The sequence below is a fragment of the Lepisma saccharinum genome, chromosome 3 (genome assembly GCF_977018435.1).
Source record: "Lepisma saccharinum chromosome 3, izLepSacc3.1, whole genome shotgun sequence".
NCBI classification, from domain to species: domain Eukaryota; kingdom Metazoa; phylum Arthropoda; class Insecta; order Zygentoma; family Lepismatidae; genus Lepisma; species Lepisma saccharinum.
Window position 1 is genome coordinate 83,717,091 of NC_139231.1, and position 26,130 is coordinate 83,743,220.

The window sequence follows — 26,130 nt, forward strand, 5'->3', positions numbered from 1 at the left end:
GTTTGTTTATCAAGACAGTTTAACGAAAAGATCAAGTTTTACGTTCATAACTCATTGAATATGCACTTATATTGACTTTTAAGTAAATGTCAATAAACTTAGTATACTTACATAACAAGTCTCAGCAATATATAGTCTTCAGTTGCCTGTTGTAGTATTAAAATAGAATTTCATCGGAGCACACACCTTACTCACTTATCACATACTCGCCATTTTTTATGTCATGTTCGTAAAATTGGTCCGATATGTGCGATGAAATTTTACAGTCGCTAACAATTTATCCGATATTTCATGCAGTTTTTTCTATTGATTGAAAAATTGTATACTCACGGAAATGTTGTGCAACTGCCCAAGAGTGTCTTGTCTTTTTTGGTGGATGTGTTTCATTCGGTGATAGCAACTCCTCATATGTAACACACGCACTGATCTGTATTTAAAGTTTTCACTTTCCTCAAAGCACACATTTCGGATTTTAATAACTAATCAAGAGTATGAGTTTGTTGTAATTTTTTCCATGGACACCGGTAACAAACAAAATTAATTGTTAGTTAATAGTAGTACTAGTAGTATAAATAATAATAATTATTATTTTTAGCAGTAATAATATTACGTGATAATATATTGTCCAATAAATTAATCTATACCAGTTATAATATGTATAATTAAATAGACTTAGGACACATCAGGCTCGCTGCACAAATTACATAATTTATTCGTTTTATAGGTAATTTTAAGGTCAAACCAACAAGTGTAATAATATGTTAAATTAAAGATAATGGTTTACGCTACAAGATTTGTTTGAAACTTTATCATATCACATTATTATAAACATAATAAAATTATTAGTAACAAATACGAAAATGTTTTACTAATCCTTAATTTACTAATTAACGGCTGCTCGTAGCGAAAGCCTTAGAGAACATTAAATATAGAACACATTTTAAGATTTCATTTTAAAAGAAAGATCATAAATCGGACCATTGTTTTCAGAGATATAGTCGGTTTTTACAAATACAACATCCGTCATATTGAATTGACCGCCATTTCTATTAGCTACCACTTTCACGTGACAATCATGTTTTTCCCCATCCTTACACACCCATACAACTGCAACAGAGGAAAATTAGTTAGTACCCTCAAATTTTACCAATATCTTGGCTGGCCCATAGAGTATAAAGGGACATAAAGTCTTGTGACATTTCTCCGACTTTTGCAATTGGTGAAAATATACTGTTAGCAGTGACTATTATGACGTTAGTTTTGCTAACAGAATTAAACCTAACCTGCTAAACTTATTCACAAACTTGTTTCTGCTATTATATGCATACATGAGTAGGTTAAGCCGGTCATGTTTGGTGCTGTTAGCGTGTTTCTCCAAGTTGCTAGCCGGTTCTGGCTAAGTGGCCTACTTTGAGACCACCTCAGACATATATATGTGTGTGTGTCGGGGGATGGGGGGAATAGAACACATAATCCAATGCCATATGTATCTAAACTGCTGTCCTAAGGTTCCTCCTTTAGCACTAAACCCTGCTATCATCAGTATTCGTTCTGTATATGTACTACACACATTAAATGAAACACTGAAGGAAATAATAATAACATTAGTACTGAACAAACTTTATTCAATTATAACTGTCAAAATCCCACAAATAAGATAATACAACACTGAATCAAAATAACCTCTCTCTTAGTCAGGGGTGCTCATCCCCCCCCCCCCAGGGCCATGACGGACTGTCCCCCAAATAGCTACAACATCCCCCCCGTTTATGCCGAAACTATTTATGACTCAAATTATTTTTGTCAGACAAAATTTGCGCAAAAATGTAATGCCAGAGGCGCAACCACGATTTTTTGTCTGAGGGGGAAAGTACCAGGATAAACGTATCAATAATAATAATAATAATAATAATAATATTAATAATGGTTTTATTATTATTATTATTATTATTATTGAATCAGTTCAAAAACTTTTTATCAGGTTATTATGCACAAAGTTTAAAAAAAATTACTATGACTAACATTACTCTGAATGGTTATCACAGTTGAATATGTTTTCCTTAGAACAAAGAAGAAAAATGAAAAGGATAAATTTTGTAGAGAAGATATTAAATTTCCAAGTTGACAGTGAATACTTTTTGAATAATATAGCTTATAAAATTCCCAGATATTCCCATTGGTATATCTCAATTCTCTAATGCCTAAACAAGGCCAGAGGTTTAGTAGCTGATCTTGTTGAAACCTACAATTTGAATTTATGTTGATGTATAAGATTGTAGTATCCACTGTTTTATTTTATAATTATGTATTCAATTTTTTTAATTTTGTATAACCAATTTTGACATAGTGATATACCTGGTTGTTTAATCGTTATCATCACTTCAATAAATGTGATTATTATTATTATAAGAACAATACACACTTAATTGCACAATATTATATAACAATAAACAATTATTAGTATCAGAGATATAATAGATCTCGTTGAAAACTGTAACTTGAAGTGTAAATATGCTAACTTGTTATGTTATGTTATTCTACAGCTTACGTATTTTATTCGTGTAACTTTGTACTTTTGTATTTGACTTAGTGCTGTATTAGGTTTCATACTGTGCTCAACACTTAAAATAAACGATTATTATTATTATTATTACTACTACTATCGTTATTATCCTCATAAATTACGCAAAAAGAGGGTAGAAGTCTGTGCTAAAGCATTTGTTTGGAACAAACGATTTGAAATATTTTTTCAACACCGTCAATTTCACATTAGCTAATAATGGAAATCAAGCACACAAACTGTATTTTTGAATGTCAGAAAATGAGTGATAAATGCATTCCGAAGATACATGTGTAACTTTCACGTACAACATAATGTTTTACACATATGCAACATGGAGCGACATAAAATAAGAAAAGCTAACACTAAATTGTGTAGATATTCAAAGCTTATTCAATACAAATATACAACACATATTATTGAAACACATTACATTACAGAAAAGAAGCACATTGCGAGCGAAGCGAGCAAGAAAATTTTTAGATCCAAATTTTGCAATTGAAAGCAATATTGATTTAATAGGGCGCAAATAATTTTACTGGACGCCATGGCATTCTCTCTTTAACAATTTATTTTTTTAATTTAGATCATTCGGCGCCCATGGCCGAATCCCGCCGCCCCTAGCTACAGCTCTTAACTTGACGAAAACGAGAAAAGCAGATAATGCGAGCGAAGCAAGCAGGAAAATTTTCACAAAATGAATTTTTATTTGCATAAAATTTGAAATCGAAGGGGTAAATTGCTCCTCTGTGCCCCCCCCCCCCTTTCAGGTGCCCTGGGCCGTCAATTTTTTCCCCCCTTGCCCCTCTAGAATTGACTTCCGTCGAAGGTTGTGGGGAAATGACCCCCCTGCCTCCCATGTGGTTGCGTCACTGTACTATAATACAGACATATTTAAGCAATATATGTTTACTTTAGATACTTTAGGCTCACTGCCATTGTTAGTCAACCTTATTCTGCACAGTTTGTCTGCTCGATTAACCTTGTATTAATGCGAATACCACCCCCCCTTCCATCCAAATCGATTCTAAAGGCATAAGAGGTGGTGTTTCATTTCAACCCTATCGCCGCGATCACCCACGGGTAGGTAGAAAATTAACTATACATAACAACCAAAACTAAACATCAATAACAAGTCAATCAAACGATACGATCTCCCCCATTCTTGTGTGAAGATATATACGAGGGCTATTTTTTTTATCAAGGTCCGATCGGTCGCAAAATAAAAACCACATTGAAAATCCGATGAAGCTGTGCGCGGATGTGTTGCGCAGTGTGTCTAGTATGGCCGTTGATCGCGTCACGTCACACGTGTCAGTTCGGAGCACGCAGTGAGCACGGAAACATGCCTAGAACATAGAGTCGCACGCCAAGTGTGAAGTGCGTGCAGTCATTCGATTTCTTCATGCTGAGGGGTGCAATGCAGCCGAAATTCATCGACGAATGAGTGCAGTGTACGGTGAAACTTTCATGAGTGACAGCAAAGTGCGGCAATGGTGCAGGAACTTTGAAGCAGGACGTACAGACGTTCATGATGCAGGCGGTCAGGGAAGGAAGCGAGTGTCAACCGATGATCTTGTTCAGCGAGTGGATCAGGCGATTCGAGAAAATCGTCGGTTCACAATTTCTGTGTTGAGCGAGTCGTTTCCCGAAATTTCAAGGTCAGCTCTCTATACCATCGTGAGTGAGAGACTTCAGTACCGCAAACTCTGTGCGAGATGGATTCCCAAGATGCTGTCCGACCAGCACAGAAGACAGCGAATGGGCGCCGCCTTAACGTTCCTTCAGCACTACCACGATGAGGGAGAGGATTTTTTTGAACATAATTGTCACAGGGGACGAGACATGTGTCCATTTCGAAAATGAAGAAACAAAAGAGCAATCCAAAGAGTGGATGCATTCCCATTCCTCGAGTAAACCAAAGAAGTACAGAGTGTCCGAAAAGTCACGCAACCCGGTGTTTACGACCGTATAACGGAATAGCGAAACGGAATGAGAAGAAACGCTTTCCGCCAAGAGAATGCCCTGTATATTGGGAAAATTTAGAGAGACAAACATATGTAAGAACATGCATGTTTTAATAACAAATAAGCAAAGTGTTGCCAAAGGCGGAAAAAATATTTGCAAATCGTGTATATTGATGCACAGAACTCACTCAGGTAAATTATTGCAACATTTCACAATACCAACGAACAATTTGGATGGCCATCTAATGAATTTGACAGAAAAAGAACTTTGACAAGTTTCAAAAACATTGCAGAAGGGAATAAATGGGCTGTTCCAAAAATCGATGTTTTCACAATATTACGAGGGACACTGGCAACACTGTTGGTGTCACGTGTCACTAACAGACGTGTTTCACCTCAGGCTATCACACTAAGGCACTTTTAACAACAAAGGAGAAAGTTGGTTATTCTCGAACATATGCAATAAATTACAACCCTGAAATGTGGGTATCCCTACAAATTAAAGCAAATGTTCGAAGTGTCCACCATTTTCTTGGATACATAAGTTGGTTCGCTTGATCATGTTCTCAGATACCTTCCTGAGGGTTGCAGCACCGATATTATTAATTTTCTGTGTAATGTTTCGTTTCAGCCCCTCCAATGTTCTGGGGCCCGTTTGGTATACTTTCCCCTTTAAGTAACCCCACAGAAAAAAAATCTCCAGATGTTAAATCGGGCGAGCGACTGGGCCATAAATCCTTGGATATTAGACGATCACCAAAAAATTCTCTCAGCATACGAAGAGATTCATTAGATGTATGGCAAGTTGCTCCATCTTGTTGTAGCCAAACATCACGTTCGTCTTCTTCCAGAAGAGCAACGAATTGCATTATGAGATCCCCGTACACAGCAGTATCCACTGTTGTCTCAAAGAATAACGGTCCCACAATACGACGTCGCGATATTCCACACCATACACCGATTTTCGGAGAGTGTAAGGGTAGTTCATGCAACTGATGTGGGTTTTCTGTCGACCAATGCCTGGAATTTTGGCTGTTGACATACCTATCCAATTGAAACCACATTTCAGGGTTGCAAGGTGTATGTAATTTATTGCATATGTTCGAGAATAACCAACTTTCTCCTTTGTTGTTAAAAGTGCCTTAGTGTGATAGCCTGAGGTGAAACACGTCTGTTAGTGACACGTGACACCAACAGTGTTGCCAGTGTCCCTCGTAATATTGTGAAAACATCGATTTTTGGAACAGCCCATTTATTCCCTTCTGCAATGTTTTTGAAACTTGTCAAAGTTCTTTTTCTGTCAAATTCATTAGATGGCCATCCAAATTGTTCGTTGGTATTGTGAAATGTTGCAATAATTTACCTGAGTGAGTTCTGTGCATCAATATACACGATTTGCAAATATTTTTTTTCCGCCTTTGGCAACACTTTGCTTATTTGTTATTAAAACATGCATGTTCTTACATATGTTTGTCTCTCTAAATTTTCCCAATATACAGGGCATTCTCTTGGCGGAAAGCGTTTCTTCTCATTCCGTTTTGCTATTCCGTTATACGGTCGTAAACACCGGGTTGCGTGACTTTTCGGACACTCTGTACAAGCAAACCTTCTCCATCAGAAAGTGTATGGCTGCTGTGTTCTGGGACAGAAAAGGAGTGTTGAAGGTGCAATTCATGGAACGTGGCACGACCATCACTGCAGCCTCATATAGCCTGACGCTTCAACGTCTACGAAGGGCAATTCAGAACAAGCGAAGAGGAATGTTGTCATCAGGCATTGTCCTTCTTCATGACAATGTTCGGCCGCACACTTCAGTTGCAACACAGACGCTCCTGCAGCGTTTTCGATGGGAGGTGTTTGATCACCCACCTTACAGCCCGGACTTGGCTTCCTCAGATTTTCATCTCTTTACGCACATGAAACGCTGGCTAGGAGGACAACATTTTGGCACAGACAACGAGCTGCAGACCAGCGTAGAGAATTGGCTGCAAGCACAGGCGGCTGCCTCCTATGACGAGGGTATTGGAAAGTTGGTACCACGCTACGACAAATGTCTAAATCTGGGCGGCGACTATGTAGAGAAGTAGCTGGAAGGTGTAGCTAAATATTGCAAATAAAAACATTTTTGATTTCACTGTGGTTTTTATTTCGCGACCGATCGGACCTTTTAAAAAAATAGCCCTCGTAGAATTTATATAAAATTTTGTTCCCCCCCCAAAAAATTCCTCTCTCTGGGCACCCCTGCTCTTAGTAATCGAAAACCTACATATTGGTCAATAACCACTTTGTGAAATCACAAGATTGCATCTTCTACCAACTGACAACATAACACTGAAGAGTATTTTGTTTCAGTCCTAGCATTTTCAATGTCCAACTACTCAATTATATGAGTAGGCGTAGCAGAGTAATTGGATTTTTAGTTCTGGTGTGGTATGGGGGAAGATACGTGAAATGTTATCCTCTGTCTTGTTCTAAGGAAAGGGCAGCATGCCATTTTTATTATTTTGGCAAAGGCTTCTTCAAATAACGGACTTACTTATGCTATCGTTGCTTTCGTCGCATTTGTCGTAACGGTAGAAGCCTACGACGTTTTGTTGGAATGAATACAATGGTAACGATCTCTGGGATACTCCCAAGATGAGTACATCCCAAGCAATCAGTCGACGCCCGTGACTGCTCCAAGCCCTCTTCAGCGTCCAACGTCACCCCTTGTAGAAATCCTCTCTTGCATGCACCGTGAGGCAGCTCGACATCAAACCACGTGAATCGCGGACCAATTAACCGTCAAATTGAGGAGCTCGGTAACAGATAGGCTCCGGCACGTTCTCTATTTCTATTTTCATAAGAAAGACTGGAAGGCAGTGGAGAGAAATTTCCCTCGGCGTAGGGAAATTCTGAAGCATTTTCAAGTGAAGGAGGTGAAAAGGGAAATTTGCTGAAAAGTTGGAGAAACCTAGGTAGCTTTGCTTCAGGTTATTCTCTCATATTTACATGCAGTTTGGAGGGAGCGCAGGAAAATGCTGCAAGGGGTCAGTGAAAGTGAAGGATATGGAACAATGAATCAGGCATAGGCCGGGCGTGTAGTCCAGTGTTGTGAAGGTAGTGATAATGAATAATCTAAAATGTTAGAAGAGAGCCATATTGCCTTTTATGCATGTATATATATATATATATATATTCTTTATTCTTTTTTCTAAATGTTTCTGTTTATCAATGTTTCTAAATGTGTGATCAATGAGGTGTATGTTTAAGGCGGGGTGTTTATGTAACAATATTGTAGGATACGCACAGCCCAAGGGCTTGTATCAATATCAATAAATATAATATCATACATATCATATCATACTAAAGAGAACATCACGTTGTTCCTTTGTTTACAATATCTCATTTCATTGTTGTTTACCCGTCCACCGTGGTGGAGTGGTTAGCACACAACGCGCTACGACACCAGAGGTCCCGGGTTCGAATCTCGGCCTGGACATGGGTGTTCTTTCTTCATCAACTTCATCATATCACCACTCATCCTCATCTTCGCAATTAGCCAAAGTGGCAGAAAAGCAAAGTCAAATAAATCAATTAATAAACCAATTTGTTGGTGTTTTTTTTTAAAATGACTTACATTTTTAGAGAAAAGTATAAACTCACTCTTTATTATTTGTTCAATCCTCAGACCGTGTGTGGATGCGTATAGAATATTGAGATATATATTTTTTTCTATTGAAGTGTATTACCATGGGCTTCCGGAAGGGGGGTGGGCAAGGGGGGGGGGTGGTCGTGCCCTTCCTGGAAAATGAAAGACAACCGAAAATTATATATTTTTGACATATAATTTCATTTCAGCCACAATAATATGTGTTAATTATTGCATGAATATGATAAATTCAAATTTAAGCAATGTTTCTTGAGGGAACAACACTATTATTGGGGAAAATGTGCCTTGTTTGCCCCCCTGGAAAAAAAATACCTTCCTTGCCCCTCCCTGGGAAAAATCCTGCGGACGTCCATGTGTATTACGGTTGAAGTTTATTGCCACTAACCTGAATTACAATTATAATTTATTTTTATTAATAACTAATTTAATAAACATACAAAATTTTATATATGCACACACGTGTTGTAAATCGAGGGATTTTTTAAACGATACTTTCTTAAGAAAAGGGATTTTTATTTACTTGAAGGGAAATTCTAGGTAAACGGATCACCATCGCCGCCGGAGGACTGAAGGCGAGGAGATTGAGAGAATCGAGAAAGAGAAGAAGAGGAACCTTGGTGCAAATTTATCGTTTGCAGAACCCAATGCAAATACTCTGTGCAAGCGGAGAGCGGACAGCTGGCTCTGTGTCCCGTTCATGTTCGTCGCCACTTGAGTCTCTCTTCTGCTCCCGTTCCTGTTCAAACACCGCGCATTTGACAGTTCGAGGACTCAGAAAGACAGGGGACAAAAGACTTGTTATAAATGGCGACAAACACAGCTTAACCGTTTTTAGCGTTTTGTTGTTCTTTGACGTTCCTTCATCTCTTAACTTCTTGTAGTCTGCGTGCATATTACTCTTCAGAAAAGGAGTCTTGGGGAGGGGGCATAGGCGCCAGGTCTACTGACCCAAGACATTTGTCGGTGTTTCACACCACAATAGAATCTGGTTGCTATTTAAGGTTTGGCCCACCAACGACTATTTTTATTATTGTGTAAACACTTTTCATGGAGGTTGATACTTTTATTTTTTTGACATTTCGACACATACATGCACATTTCTCAAGACCAAAGAATGAATTAAACAATGTATGTGTATGGAGAGATTAAAGTCCATTCTAATTACATTACATCACATTGTTGGTCCAGAGTTGTGTCTTGTGTATTGGCTCTCGCCACATTCAACTATTTGTCGTTTATTTCAAAATCGTTAATATTTGAAACAGTGGCGTGCCCAACGGGGGGTGGGGGGGTGGTCATAACCCCATTTGGGTCAAAATCCTGGGCACGCTACTGACCAGAAAAGTAGCTGCATTCCTTTACATTAGTGTTGACTATAACATGGTTGCGGTTACACGGGAAATTTTGCAATGTTAATCAAAAGGCTTAAGTTTAATAAATGTATTAACTTCGCACCTAAGTTAATTGTGTATGCACCCAAACTGAGTGTAAAGGATTGTCATATCTCAGACGAGTATTGAGTTAGCATATGGGTAAATAAATTAGATCTGACCTTAACAATTCACGCTATGTCATTTCAAATTACTTTTTTCTTATTTTACTGTATCTTTCGGTGCGTAAAATCATGGATCAGAGATGCCATGAAGGAGCTCGGATTAAGTGGTCTCTGATATCTGTGCATCGTGGCAAATTACAAAATGAAAAGGAACTACTCATCAACAAAGTGATAAATGTTTAAGGAAAAGAAGCAAGGCGAATCCAGTTTCTGTTTAAATAGTGGACTTAATTCTGAACATGACAATAAATGTAAATAACGCAAAAGTATCTTCAATTCAATTTCAATTGTATGGTTTGCGAAAATAATAATAATAATAATAATATAGGTAACTATGACTGAACGGCCAGATGTGAAATCTTACTCTGCCCCCCCCCCTGAGAAAAAATCTGCGGGCGTCTTGAAAGGGACACTCACATGCCTAGACGGGGATTCTAACCAAGGCCCCTGGCGCTGTGCTATCCACTCTGCCACAGAGGTCGGCACAATCATATGCACCATCATTTATGAGCATACAACAGTGTCTATAGTAGTTATTACGATGAACACAATAATTAATACATGATAATGACAAACCAACTTGAAGAGTACCGAAACATTCCTTCCCAGAAGAAAACACTAATGATAATAATAATAATAATGATAAAAAACTATTATTTCAATATGCATTTATTATTATTATGTTACTGTTTTTGTTGTTAGTAGTAGTAGTCGCAGTAGTACTCGTGTCTATCCATGTGTGGATCCCATTTTAAACTGTAGGCCCAGTCCCTATTAGCCTTACTGTGCATAAAGTGGACTTAAAACACGAAATCAATCAAATCAATCAATCTATTCATGTGTGGTCGGCGTTGCGGCTATTAACTGAAACCATTTTAGACTGGGTAAATATTTTTACAAATGTCCAGTGCGTGAAAAGTAGGGAGTAATATAACACTATTTGATGTCCGGTGTGAGTTACTTTACCTTGTTACTTTGCGCGTTACAGCCTTGCACCTTCCCCCATCTGTGCTATTTAAAATCACATTCATTCGTCAATCCTAGATGTAGAGAAGAATAACTACCAACCGATGATGTTGCAAAATAGCAATTGCTGGAGCAATCTGAGAGAAGATAATAACAATAAAACCATGTTCATATATGAGGGGCTCGAGGGAAAACATGGCTAGTGACATTTTGGCCATTATTGAGTTACAAAGTAAAAAGAGCCATCCTTCAATTTTCGCGTGTAATTGCAATGTCATGCAATTTGCATTGGACTCAATTTATCTACAGTGTAGATTCTAATAACCTTTCTGCTTAATAAACTAAATAATTAATACCCAAAATGTCAGTTACCATGTTTTATCTCCCGAACCCATATAGTATACGTGAATGTGTGTTGAACTCTGTTCCTAAACGACACCTAACTCGCAGCCACATTACCATAACTCTCCGTCCGCGTATGTTGAAACATTCTCATTTAGGCAAGTTTGAAAGCTAACAGTTTTCCTCAAAATCAGTTAATTCACTTTTCGATTACAATTCCAGCAGGGGTGACCTTCTGGTAAGGCACCCAAAAGTCAACCTCACTTCCACGTAGTATACCTCGGTAACTGGAGGACAACGAGGCTCTGGCGTCTGGATCTGCGGCCAGTATAATTCTCTGTATGGCTATGTTTTGTCCATATACTATGTGGTGAGTGCCCCTTTTCAGCCTCAGCTTTTAACCTAGGTAACGAGATATTAGTCCTCATACACTATAGTTTTAGTCTTCTTACGTAATGAACGAATTAGTTTTAAAAACTGAGTAAGGAAGTTTTTAACATATTCCTATCCTTCATTTTGTTTAAGCTAATGGGCTTTTATCATTGTATTGCGTGACGGGAAAAATACTCATGTGTTGATATGCCCACAATATACAAATCAACCAATCAATCAATTCCATAATAGACAATTTCAATATTAATGTACTGTACCTTTAATTTTAAACATGAAATTTGTGTATGTTTATTAGGACGACTTCACAGTGTGGGTTGTTATGTTATATTCACTAATCGAATTTCATATTGCCTTTTTGTTTTGTATAATATTGAACAAAACTGTCGTTTTGTACATAAAGCTTGATTTTGAAACATTTAGATCCAAGTTCAACTTTAACTGTATTCATTGAAATTCATTATAGAATTATGAAATGTTTATACGCCGTGTGGTGACGTGTTATATACCTTTATTGAATTTCTACTTTATATCATCTTTCTCCTTGTATATTTTTGGAATTAAAATATACAATATAGAAAGAAGGCTTAACTTTTCACAAATTCTTAAATAATGAAGAGAACACCTGAAGTTTTATGCAGGAGAAAGACTCAGTCTAACCTGTCAAAAAATTATATATTACATCTAGGATTTATATATTTATATTTTATTTATACAAAACTATTTGCATTTCGAAGCTATCCTGCTTCCATATAGTACTAATTTCCTCCAGCTACCTTTGAATTTTGAACTAATGTTCAATTTAAACTGTTATGATTTTTCACACTATCGCACTGTACCAAATGGGAGCATTCTGCAACCTTTGCTCCTAAATCATTCTGCAAATAATATCCTTTAAAAATGGATCGAAAACCATGGTCATCCTTCCTACAGTTTTACCACCACTGAAATCAATATCGTAGTAACTAGATACGTCTAAGCCCATGTTGTTCCAAAATCATGTACAATATCTATAAAAGGCTATACAAAACACTTTAAAAACACTACTACCAAAACGAATGAAATGGCTCCACAAAAACGAGTGTAGGAAGAGACGCCTTGCACCTTGAGGCTTTTCAAGGGGAAGCACTGGTGCAAGAAAACTCTAATACGGTTGATGTCTTTGAATTAATCCAACGCCTCTCTGCTTCCCACCGCCATATCCCTGATTATCGTAGTTTTGCCCAGGGTTATCATAGCCTCCATACCCGTAGTTACCATATCCTCCTCGAACAGCTGCTCCTTGTTCTGCTCCTTGGTCCCCTCTTCCTCGACCTACTCCGCCCCTTCCTCTTCCAGCGTCTCCTCTACCTCGTCCTCGTCCTCGGACACCACCTCTACCACCCCCAGCCGCTTCTTCAGGCTTAGGTTCAGGCACTGCCTTCCTCACATTCACTTCGTTGCCGTTGATTGATTGCTTAGGATTTTTCAACAGGTCTTGTATATCTTGTTCCGAATCAAATGTGATCACGCAAAAATCCTTTCTCACGTTCTTTTCGGCATCAAATGGAATTTCAAACTCGATGATATTTCCATATTCTGCAAAGTAACCCTTGATGATGTCTTCAGACAATTCCGGCACTAACCCACTAACGACTATTTTGCCAGGCCTTGCCTTAGCCTTCTTTGGATCCACCTTCTTGTTCTTAATAATGTGGTCGCCAGCAGACAACACGGCATCTATTGCCTCTGCATTCGAAAATGTGATGAAAGCGAAGCCACGAGATCGTCCTGTGTTCGGGTCTGTTTTAATATTCACTCTCTCTACTTCTCCGAACTTGCTAAAGTGCTCCTTCAGATTCTTCTCTGTTGTTCCCCACCCCAGTCCTCCGACAAATAATTTCTTATCTTCATCCCGGCCTTGTATTTCTGCTTTTTCGGTATCTGCTGGGGCATCGTTACCGGCATCGCCATCTTGATCACCCTCGCCTTCTGCAGCATCTTGTTTTCCTTCTTTTGCTTCGTTCTTCATCTCCTCATCGTGATGCTCTTCGAAATTCTCAGCATCCTCCTGCTGGATTTCTGCATTTCCCACTTCTTCAACATGTTCTTGATCATCTGCCATAATTAACTTTAACAAGGAATCCCCAAAAAACCAAAAGCCACTTCCTTCATTCAGTCAAAGTCGTTATTCAATTTTTTTTGTTAACGAACTTTTACATTATGACGTAAATGAGAAACAATATTCCTTAATTTAAGGAAGGCCCATATACTTTAGAAACTGCTCATGTCATCAAAAATTCTTTCTTGTGAACGCTGTATTTCTTTAAATCTAGTTATATATCAATATAAAAGCAATTATAATTCATGTTATAGAGTTCAGTGGTAGAAACTAATTAACTAATTTTCAGGTATTCCTAAACCAGAAAGCGTATTGCAGCAGCAACATATTGCATTCCATCTGTCCCTCCCTAATCTGGACATACATATCAGTGTAGAGTTTAATTAAATGTATAATATATTTGGAGATTGGAAAGATCTTTGAAAGAAGTCCCTTTGTTTATATAAATCGGTTATATTAAAAATGTTCCATAAATTATAGATTAATAAATCAGATTTGAGTTTCCTACATGTATATCATTATCTCAGTAATATTAAATGTTCAACACGTTATCGTAAACAGTACATATTTATCTCCTATTAGTTTTCTTGCTTATCATAATTCTAATTTTGGTTTCTTATGAATACCTATATTTTTGGGTATGTACACTACGAATATAATTTCTATTATTGCATCTGCAAGGATAAAAAGATTAATTCTTATAGCATTTCAATTGCAACCAATTAAAACACAAGAGCATTCAGAACAAACGTTTTGCAATTTTCACGAAATGAGAAAGATTCTGTACGTAATCACACTCGTACTTTCGCGTTTCGCCGTAAAAAAGGAAAAACCCCAAAAAATATTCTTGGATCTCGTTCTCAGTTTGTCATGTTGTCGTTGATCAGCTCCAAGGTACCTTTATTAGGTAGGCCATTCCCGAGGTTCCGAGATTTTCTCCCATGATTCTGTGCGCGCTATGACGTCATTAAGAGGACAGAATGGCACTTACTTCGTTAGCGTATACGGAAGCTTGAAATAAATGGGTCGATTTTTTTTACATATACACACCTTTTCTCGAATGCCGTTAGAATGAGTACAAATCATCCTATTTGTGCTCTTGCCACGTGCAATAATCACAGAAGAAAATCGCCTGGAATAAAGTAACCATCGCTTCCCAAAAAACACGTTACTGCAGCAGGATTGATTCAATTTGTTCCTCGAAACTACTTACTTCCACACTCGCCTTCCGCATCATCACGTATGCAACTTTCAAAATCCATTACACAATCGGAACTCAGGTTCTAATTATTGCTTTATTGAATATTGAGAGCAAGATAAGATCTTTTTAGCTTTGAAGTTGAAACATTGCCTGCGAAAATAATACTTTGAACATCTCGTAGTTAGCCAACACTAATTAACAATTGCACTGTGTTACTTTATGTGCTGAAAATATAATGTACGTCTTACTAAACAAACGATTTGCCCTTGCACATTCTTTCAACCTTTTCGTCAAACAATGAGAACAGCTGTCATGTAAATAATACCCAAAGAAGCTATTCAATGTAACGCATGCTTATGAAAGCAAGGAAAATTGTATCAATGATTTTTGTGTTATCAATATAATATGTTGTATACACATCTATTATATTATAATTTAATGATATCGTACACATATAATACTAATTTGATGGCTTTAATTTATTTCATATGTGCTTTAAAAAGTCGCGGTGGTTCAGTCGGTGTATCATAAACATGATTTTTCACCTATGAGAATAACACTACATATGGTGTCATCAGGAAGTGTATCATGGAATTCACAGATAATTTTAATGTTTGTCCTGTCATTAGCCACAACTTGTTTCCTTTTTGAAGTGTTGATGACAAACATGGGTCTCTGTGTTTTATATTCATCTGGTGTGTAATACATGTCTGTATTCCCGGTTGTAACCCTTTTGTATGCTGTAAATGCCTCGTATAATTTAAGGAAATCATCCTTGGACATGTTTAAATTATAATTTTCTCTGGGGAACACCTCATTTCTGCCATTTTTAAGATATATGTTCTTGATGTTGCAGCTATCAAACTTACTTGAATTTTTTTCCTGATTATTGTGTCTTCCAGTCTGAAACAGTACCACCACAAAATCTGGCATGTCATATTGTATACTGGAGAATGAGTTCGTAGCATCAAATTCATAATAGCTACCAGTGGCAGGCTTTTGCACACATTGATATGTATAAAATTGTAAAGGCACCTGTGGATTTTTTAGTATATCTGCTTTGTATTTAAGAGCATAACTGGCTTCATATTCAACTACTGGCATTCTTAGTTCCATAGTCTGAATAAGGCACTTGCCTTCATCAGGTAGGGTATTAGGCAGAGCTTCCCCTGTAGAGTTTAATGTACTGTACCTCATCAAAGCATTATTATCATTGGCAGCTCTTCTAAATGTGATTCTTAAACCACCCTTCCACATAATATCTTTGTAATCTGAGAAGAATCCTGGCAACAGGCGCATGGGGAACAGCACTGTGTGGCTTTTAGATATAATTTTATCACCAGCCTCAAATCCACCTATTTTGTAGTATGATGCCTCTGTTTTGGATACTTTTAGTGTGGCCAAAGCTGTAGAGGTAATGCCAGGGTAATCTACTCTGTTTATAACAACACCATGTTTTCTGATCTCAATTTCAGAGAACAGATGTGGCACAAAATTGTCTACCAATCTTATATTTGAATTTGCCGGATAATCTGTACCATCGAGCTTTACAACATCAAATTTGATGTATAGATCTGCTCTGTGGGGGTGTAAAAAGCCATCTCCTACATCAAGATCAACCTCAATCTCTGTGTTGGGTTGATTTAAATTTGCAAAGGTCCTCCTGTTTTGGGGAAATGATTGTAGTTCATAACTCTCAATATTTTCCATTTTTTTTGTATGTATTTTTATTTAAATATTAATTTCTATGATAGCAGTTGTTGTGGCTCCAGCAAAATCAACTAATTCTTCTTTTTCATTAGTGACCATCAACTCAATGTAATCTATTCTGTTATGGCACACAGGAAAATATAATGTTGGTGATGGAGTGTAGATGATGGGCTCCATGAATTCAGAGTTAGGTTTGAATGTTGCAATGATGCCAGTTTGTTTGTGAGTTGCTATGCCATTTGATTTGGTGATCATACCCTCGGCCACATTACAATGAATATTTAGAGTCTCTATGGCTAAGAATTTAGGTATATTAATAGCAGTGTGTTTGATGGCTGGTTCAAGTTTTGTGTTGTTCTCAAAGCCTAACAGCTCTCCTATAGTACCCAGATCCACTGTCTCTGTAGCAGACACAATTTCTACTCTGTGAGTGACAGAATTTTGAGTTAACACTATACCTGTGGGTAACTGAGCATTTAGAGTAGATAGATTATATTGCCCTGGAGTGATAACAATTTTTTCGTCACCAACTGCAATTGTGTTGTTGTGGTGTGTAATATTAGGGATCAAGTACATGCCATAAAATGCTCTGAGAGCTATTGTTTTGGGATACACTATATCATCATGTAATCTGAGTTTCAATATTGAATTTTGGCTGGTGAGATGGAATACCCCAATGATGTTTCAGATACCACAGGGCCTTTTGAAAATCTTCAATTGATGGTTTATTTATTTGAGACAGATATCTAAGAACAGATAAACACAGATGTCCACAATTAACATCTTTGAAATTTTGAACACGGGCATTATTGTAATAAAGATTAATTGATTTTAGATATTTTACTAAATTTTCAGGTGGAATACCTCCAAATGAATCAAACACAAATGCCTCATCTTTTAAATATTTAAGATAACAGATCCAGTGAGTGCCCTGATTTTTGTACTTATCCAAATTAACTATGCCACACTCTTTGTTGAGTGGTTGTTCTGGTAAAGTATCAGACATGTACACACCTCTAAAATTTTTGATGCCCAGTGGCTTGATTAAAGCTTCAATATCTTGGTTTGTAAGTGGCTCTTGTTTTTTTTAAACTTATTCATGGCTCTCTTAACACTTTTGCCTTGTTTCTCTATGGCCAGATTATGGCGCTTCAATTCATCTAATTCTGCCTTATTCTTCTTGGCATCTATTACTGTTTTTGCTATGGCAGCTGATCCCCCAGCCAAGCTCCCAACAGCCCCCAAAGCTGCTAAGATGGCCGGGATAGTAAATATGAAGCCACCTGTATGCAATTTTTTTCTAGATTGCTGTAATTTTTTTTAATTGAGGGGTACTAAGTAATAATTTCATACCATGGCCCTTGGCAAGACAAGAATTTTTTTTTTCTTGCGCTGCTTTTTGGTTAAAAGACTATCAATAGTTTTAAGAGATTTAAGACCTGCATAAGGTATCTGATACATAACACCCTTGGCCTTCATCCTAGGTTTATTATATACATATTCTGGGATTACATAGCTTAATTAAGTGGCTTAAATTTATTTAATTTATCACAACCCCCACCCCAGTTTTTGTTTGGTGTTCATAGCTATGGTGGTCCCCAATGCTGCTATTCTTTCACTTAAAGAAGCATCTTTGCTTACAAATCTACCAAATGCAGCCTCTTCTAATTTCTTGTCTGCAACATGTCGCCTATCAAGATCAGAATGTGTGTTGTATGCTATGTCATGGTCTCTACAAGCAGCATCTAGGGGATTAACACCAGGATCACCTCTGTTTAGCCTATGATCTAGTTTTGTGCCTGGACCACAATACTGATAGCCTGGAATATGTAGTTCAAATGGCAGCTTGTTTATGATGCCATTAACCAGCCCCCGACCCTCAGAGATATTCCAAAATTTAGGTGGTAGAGTATTAATAATTTTTATAAGATATCCAATGCCCTTAGTGTCATTCACTATAAAATTAGACAATTTGGTGCTTATCATGTCCATAATTCCAACCTTTTCATTGTAAAAATTGTGGTTGCCAGCATTTTCCTCCCCAGCTATCACCAGCAACCTATCTACAAGTTTCCTGACATGATCAACCCACACAAATTCTTTAGGCAGGGTGTTGTATTGTTTGATCCCACTGCCTGTTTTGATCTGTGACCATATGGGCTTGATTAAGTTGTTGTATTTTGCTCCACTGCTAGACTTGACTCTTTTTTGTGTGGGATCTTTGTTCTGGTATAGAGCATCTGATTTTATTAATATTTCTTTGTAGTGCTCATAGTCTTGATCTGTATAGCTGCCAGGTCTCTTCCTAGTCATCAGTTCCCACAATCCAGGTGTGCCAGGATACTTAACAAAACCACCTCTTTCTCCAAGATGAGATTCTGAATATACAATCAGATCATCTCCCATAAATGTTACTCTAAAATTGCCAATTCTATGTATGATGCTACCATCACGCTCTGTGTCAGCATATAAGCCAAACACCTCATCTTTCTTGTCTTTAGGTGTGGTTAAATATTTTTGAGCAAGAAGACCCTATTCAATAGGATCCTGAGTAGCTTCAATTCTTCTAGGAGCAATAGGACTAGGTGTATGAATACTGGAAAGTGGGGTGAATGGATAATCTAATATGTTTCTTGCAGCTACAGGTACAAGCTCTGTGATCAAATTTTGATTTTGCTCTGTAACAGTTTTGATATTCTTACCTAATTCACCAATAGCATCAATTATAGGCTGTTCTGTTTGTTTGTGTTTTTCATAAATTCCTCGGTTCTCTGATTTCCATCCCTTAAATCTTTTTACAAGATAATCTCTTAATTTAAGATCATCAATAATTGGCCTTTTCATGTTTATTTATATATGTTTCAATGTCTAGAAAATTGTTGATTTTATTTCTATATTTGCCACTATTGGGTGTTCTTGTCATATCAATTGTGACAAACCCATAACTGTCCTGGTTCCAGCACCTGCTGCAAAACTTAGAAAAATCATTGTAGCTCAAGTCCCCACCTACATATTCATCATGTATGTGTTTGAGGTAGGTATGATCTTGATGAAACACACGTATAAAATTGCTGTTGTCTCGGATCAGCTGCTTTGGAATTTTAGAAAAAGTCTGTGCCAGGTAGAAGCAATCTATATTTTTGTGTCGGCCCTGTGTAAAGAAATTTCTAACCTTGTTTTGATTATCCAGTATAATGTCATCAAACACAACAACAGAATTATCAAGACAGTCATGGAGTGGCTTAACATCTGATTCAAAAGTGGCTATATCCAGTCCATCATATAGCTTCATCAGCTGCTGATATTTTAATTGTTCCAAGCTCTTAGAGAAGACATACAAGTGCCTGTTTTTCCAGTCTAACCAGTTGGGTGCCAATAAAAAATTATCAATCATTAGTGTAGTTTTACCACAAGCCGATGGCCCAACAATAAGACATCTAATATTATCAGGCAGCAGCTTGCCATTTCTCTTAATCTGCTGTTCAGGCTCTGGCAGTCTTTTTATAACATCCCAGGTGTTCATAGTATCACTTTGTCTGCCTCGATCCAGCTGTGTTCTGGGAGTCCTAGCCATTTGACAAGTATCTTGTTGCCTTTTCTGCGGATGATTTTTTCTATGAGATATGTGTCAGGCTGCTTAGTTTTGCTGAGTTCTTCTTCATAGAACCTGCCTTTGAGAATTTCTCCTTTGTGGTCTTTTATTATATATGTGTTAAGGATCCCAGGTTTAACTTGAACCACTGTAAATAATTCAGTGCTCCAGTTTCTGGTAAAGCCTCTTTTGAATAAGTGCTTATATTTGCTGATTCTTACTTGATCACCAATCTTGTATTTGGCTTTTCTTGTTGTTGGCTGGTATCTAGGATAATAAACAGTACTGATCAATTTTTGCTCATCAGATGAAGTTACCTCAGAGGGCTTCATGTTAATTGTGGAATGGACCGAGTTGTTATATTTATGTAGAAGTTCTGGTAGAATACTGAGCCATTTATAATTACCTTGAAGTGTAAATTGTTTATACATATGATTTTTTAGGGTTTTGTTGAATCTTTCTACAATAGATGCCTTGAGATCACTGTAACTCGAGTAATGTTGTATTGACTGGCTTTTAATAAATTGTTGAAACACCGAATTATAGAATTCTTTGCCATTATCTGTTTGCAGATAGCGCGGTGATCTTCCACTCTGATTGATGATTGTCCTGAAGGCTTCTGTAACACATTTTCCAGTCTTGGATTTGAGTGGCACAGCCCAGGCAAATTTTGAAAATGTATCTATGACAGTGAGTAGATACTTGTAGCCCTTGTTGATCTTGTCTAAGTTTTTCAGCTGTCCACTTGCCATCTCAACCAAGTCACACTGCCATAAATCATCTATGCCTTTTGTAACCACTGGCAGTCTCTTATAATTATGTCTAGCTTGTCTGTGTAATTCATCAACAATAATTTGTCTAGACATAGTATGTAAACAAGAATATTGCAACTATAGGGTGTTCAGCAGCTGTTACTACAGGATTTTCTAAATACAGTTTGTCTCCTATTTGTATATTAAATTCCAGAGAACCATCATCTTCAGCATAAGATGTTTCTAATGTATTGGGGTCTGTAAAATCCTCTAACTCTACACTGGTGATTTTTAGTTTGTTGTCAGAATTTGTTATTGATAAGGTAGGGTAGTGGTGTGCCTGTGGTTGTAGCCAATATTTGATCTTGATTGGTCTAAGTGTGCCCCCAACAAAAAACTGGTAATAAAATTGTGCAGGGGACAGCATATATATTTTGCCTCCTGGTGTAAATGGTGAATCATATTCTTTGTTGGGGATACTGTACAATTCAAGAATTACTGTATGTTTAGGATTCTCGATTATGCCAGTTATTTCTTTTTCTGCTGTAAGCAATCTACTTCTTACAGATTCAAGGTGCTCATTGATAGTCCTAACAACATCATCATGGCCTGGCTTGATCTTTATGTCCACAACAAGTTTTTTGTATTGTTGCACAATTTCTTGAAGCTGTGTGGCAAAAACAGACAGAGCATTTGCTTGGTTGGATTCCATGCTTCCTAGCTGTTGCTTGATATTAGCTACAATTTGCTGTAAATTTTCAACAACTGCCAATTTTGAATTTTGAGCAGTAAGATCATGGACTTGTCTTCTGATATCCTCAAACAGGGCATGCAGTTCATTAATATGTTGATTAGTTGGTAGAGTGGCCACTGTCTGAGTGAGTTGTTTGATCTCTGTCTGGATATTCTTGATATCTTCTGATTTCAATATGCGATTCACAGCTCTCTTAATATTTTTAAGTTCCTGTGATGTAGGCAGATTTGATACAGTATTTTGCAAAGATTCAAATGCCAATTTTACATTATTTAATTCAGAAGCATCAGCCACACTTTGCATAGCATCTTGGAGCAGGGTTATGTCTGCCTGAGTAGGTGTTGATTGTTGTAAAATTTCAAGCTTTGTTTGGATATCATCGATTAAGTGATGAAAATGAGATAGCTCAGATTCAGTGTTGAGGTTTTCAAGTTTTGTGATCTGTTGCTGGACACTGACAAGGGTGTCTACAATACCAGGCAAGCGGGATTCTAGAGATTCTTGTACATTTGTCAGATCACTTTGCACTGCTGCTATTGTACCTTCATACAATGTACTCTGAATTTTTCCAAAATCTTCATATGTTTCAAGTTGCAGCTTAATGTTGGCAACACTCCGAGTTATAGCACTCAAAGCATCAGAAGATGGCAAGTTGTTCATAAAATTTTCAAGTGTCTCAATTTTTTCTTTAACCTCAGCTATGGCATTGTTCAAGGGTCCAGATTAGGTATCTGTAGTGATTGAACATGTTCCTTTAGAGTGGAAATCACTAGGTCAAAATCTTCTTGTGACTTTATGCTTTTGACAATTGTTTGGAGCTGTGTCTGGACATTATTTATCTGCTCTTCCAATTGTTGTTTCAATTGCTCAGAGTTGGTGGCCTGGGTCTTAAATTTGGCTTGAAGAGCTGCTACAGCTTCCTCTAAATTTTGAAAATTATCCAATGTAGCCAAGTCAGTATATTTTTGAAGCAGCAATTTGAGTTCTGAGTCAATTTTAAGAAGAGGGTGCATGCATTGTGATTGTAAATTTGTAATTTCTAGTTGAAGACTGGCATTGAGTGTGGTTTCTAAAGCTTGTAAATCACTTCTTAATTTTTTGACTCTGACATCAAGCATCAGAATCTCATCACTGTGATCTTCATGTCTTGTATGGCCAAATATATCATTAGGCATTTTGTTTTAGTGGTTATTATTATTTTGTACCCTATTTTACAATAAGGCAAGCGTGGCAACACTCAAAGTTCGATGGTAAAATGTTACAAAACTATGCTTCAAAGCACAAAAAAAAAAAACAATAAGATCACATTCATCAGATTATTAACCACTTACGAAATAAAAGTCTAAGCTTACAATTCAGTTTCCGTCCATATAGCAGCGAGGGCAAGTGAAAATGTCCACGTCCTGAGGTAGTATCCCTGCACACTCCTCATGACACCATGACACGACGTGCCGTTTCGTAATATTACAGCTCAGTACAATAAAAGTACAACGGGAAACACTTTGTTGTTGTAATGGACATGGTTAATTTTTACATGCAAACCAAGTATTATCCTACTGTCTACAATACATGAACATACGTATATAAGACGAAATATGTGGTTTGAAAGTTATATCTCACTTTTTGCAACAGCAACAAAACTTCGGACTGCTCCAGTTCCGTGACGACTCATACTTCGAGGGAATTACGGGTAATGTTCTTCCTTGAGTACTTTCAGCTCTCATACAATGTTGTCATCTGGCAGTCGCTCTTCATAGTTTCAGAGAAACAGTCAGTGGGCTTTATTGTGGTCCGGGCCTTATTGCGGTAACTTACCTTATGTTTACTAAGAATTTATACCCTAACAAACCTCTACGGATTTAGTCCAATGGTAGCGTGGTTCTGTTTCGTTTATATAATCTCTGCACTCGGGGTAAGACCGGGTACGACGAGCGGGGCAAGACCGGGCACTACCCATCATTGCCCCATTCTTTAACACTAAATTATATTTTTTGTAATGATGTATTTTCTAACTCAGAACAAGGAGAAGGGTGGATCCAATGTGGAAAGTGTCTTGGCTGGGCCCACGAAAGCTGCAGTGGAGCTGAAGAAGAAGACAACTACTTTACTTGTGATTTCTGTAACTAATATTCTTGAATTGTTCAGCTAAGGCATGACTTGTCATAGGTATAAAATAAAAATTTCTGCTACTTTTCCACTGAAAATCTCTCGTTTTTCCATTTTCCCATAAAGTTAACATATGCACCCGGTCATACCCCACTAGTGGGGTAAGACCGGGTGATTTGACCTTTTTCAGAAAACAATCATTGATTAAAAAAAGTAGTGCTACTATGACTTTTCAGGAATGATATCTAGTGTACTCAGTTAAACAATGCATATTTTACTTAAATCTGACAAATTCTAGCTACCCGGTCTTACCACCACTTTCCCCTATTTACCTTAAAATATCGTTACAAATAAAATCTAAAAATTAAGGTCCTCAACTCAGGTGGATTAAAGACCAAATTATAATTCTCAGCTTGCATTTAGCTCCCCTTATTAGAAGAATCATTGGACCGGAAAGCAATCTCTGACTCTTGGCTGAGATACACAGATTGTTGGCCCACATGGCAGAGCCTAGTAAGCCCGCAAGAATGAAGATCCTAGGATATATTATTACGTGGAAGACGTTTGAATGTTTACCGAAAAGACCCCCCTTTATGCAATAACCATCATCCAATTAATTCACCGGCTCGATAGCAGAGGGCGTTAAGTGGTATACTTTTTTTCGCCTCCAAAGATCCCGGGTTCATGTCCCAGCATGAGCATAGGAGTTCTCTGCGAGTGTCCCTTCATCAAATTAAACTAATCATCATTCATCCTGTTCGTCGCGATGAGCCAAAAGTGGAAGAAAAGCGACGCTAAATAACAAAACCACTAATACAAATTTATCCTCATCGTTACGGTCGACTTGGAGAATCTGAAAAGTAACGTAACAATATTAGTGATATTCCAGGATATTCAGGAAAAAGTCATATCAGAACATGTCAGCACAAGAACTTTCCTTAGAATTAGACATTTGAAATAAATGTAATAAGTTATCTGGAAAGAAAAGCCGGCAGTGGGCCACAGCATACATGGACAATATATCACACAAATAATGTCTGAAAAATAAACTATGCATTGTTTTGGAATAAATGTATTCTTTTATCGCGTATTTCATCTCTTGTTGTCAAATTAAATTAACAGGTTTGGTGCATAATATCAAAAGATGCATGAAAACACAGCGTTTTATGGGCCATCTGATACATTCTCCGCATAGCTTTCTTCCGCTCATGTCCTCTTGGTGACGTCACAAGCTGTAGCCAATAACGTGCAAGTCGAGGAGTGGCCCCCTCTGGATCAGCTCTTCCTATTTTTTCTCTGCTACAGCCCGAGAATAATAGATCATCCTTGCCCAGCACGTGGTTAGGTAGCAATATATATGTGATTCCAATCACTGGATTTGGTGAACTAGAAGTTTGACGTCGTCAGTAGTATGTTATGACGCTTTTTGAAGATTGAAGTTCACCAAGAACGTAAAACCTTAAACTCACAGGGTAGTTACAAAACAACAAATTATGTTTAAAACATTATATTCAAAGGTCAAAGTGGGATTTCTACAGGTGGATCTGCACGAAATATTCAATGTGCACGAATGCATCGCGTAATATAATTTTTACAGTTTATGCAATCAATTCCTCCAATACGCGTTTACTTATGCCGATGTATCCTCGTAAAGCATTAATTTGAAGAAAAAATATATTGTAGAATTGTTCATTCGCCCATCTATCAAACAACACTAATCTTTATTTTTTATTTATTTGGTTTTAGCTATTAAACTATGCACCAGTTACATTTTTTAATATAATTTGACAATGTCATAATTTTATAGTACAGTACAATATTTTTCCTTTTAATATAATTGTTTAGTATATGTATTACTTTCTTAGTTGGATTCTTCAAAAGTGTTTGGAAGGCGTATGTCCCATAACCTGCGTATTTTAGTCCTCTTATGAAAGAGTCCCGCGTAATCATATGGAGTCGACATTCAGCGATAATGTGATCAAATGTTCCTTCAGTTGTACCACACTGACAGCATTAATCTTTCCAATGTGCTTTGAAACTGGTTTTGATAATTTTCGAAAACATCAAATGTGCAGCAAATAAAGAAGTTACGTCATAAATGAAATATTTAATCTCTTGAATCAAGCACATGGTTATTGTGGTCGGAATGTATGGCATATTCAGTACAATTATCCAAGCCCGTACCCAGGATCTTTTTGAGGGGGGGGGGCAGTGGCGGTGATTAGGGGGGCGAGGGGGAGCAGTTGCCCCTCCACTTTTCGCCACTTTTGCCCCCGCACTATGCTAAATCCTATCTACAAAGAGAAATATACTGTCTTTGCCCCCCAGTTTTGGCATCTTGCCCCCCTGTTTTGGGACCCTATCGCCGCTTCTATATATATATATATATATATATATATAATTGGCATATATATAAATTATTAAATAATTAAATAATAGTAATGAATTAATTAATATTTATAAACATATATAAACAAATTAA

The 26,130-nt window shown here is 37.3% G+C and overlaps 2 protein-coding genes and 1 pseudogene across 5 annotated transcripts in view; 2 read left to right on the forward strand and 1 right to left on the reverse strand.

Annotated features, from left to right (window-relative positions):
* LOC145985879 (abscission/NoCut checkpoint regulator-like) overlaps window positions 1-26,130 on the forward strand; it is a 438,255-nt gene that overhangs the window by 43,083 nt on the left and 369,042 nt on the right. The window lies entirely within an intron of this gene.
* LOC145985591 (protein GVQW3-like) lies at window positions 4,004-4,426 on the forward strand. Its single transcript, XM_083119661.1, has one exon. It carries the CDS (start codon window positions 4,004-4,006, stop codon window positions 4,424-4,426), a length of 423 nt encoding a protein of 140 aa, XP_082975787.1.
* LOC145985878 (RNA-binding protein squid pseudogene) lies at window positions 12,015-13,600 on the reverse strand (annotated as a pseudogene).

Excerpts from the sequence above, each read along its gene's own strand:
- LOC145985591 (XM_083119661.1), top strand. The coding sequence starts at position 4,004 with ATGAGTGCAGTGTACGGTGAAACTTTCATGAGTGACAGCAAAGTGCGG.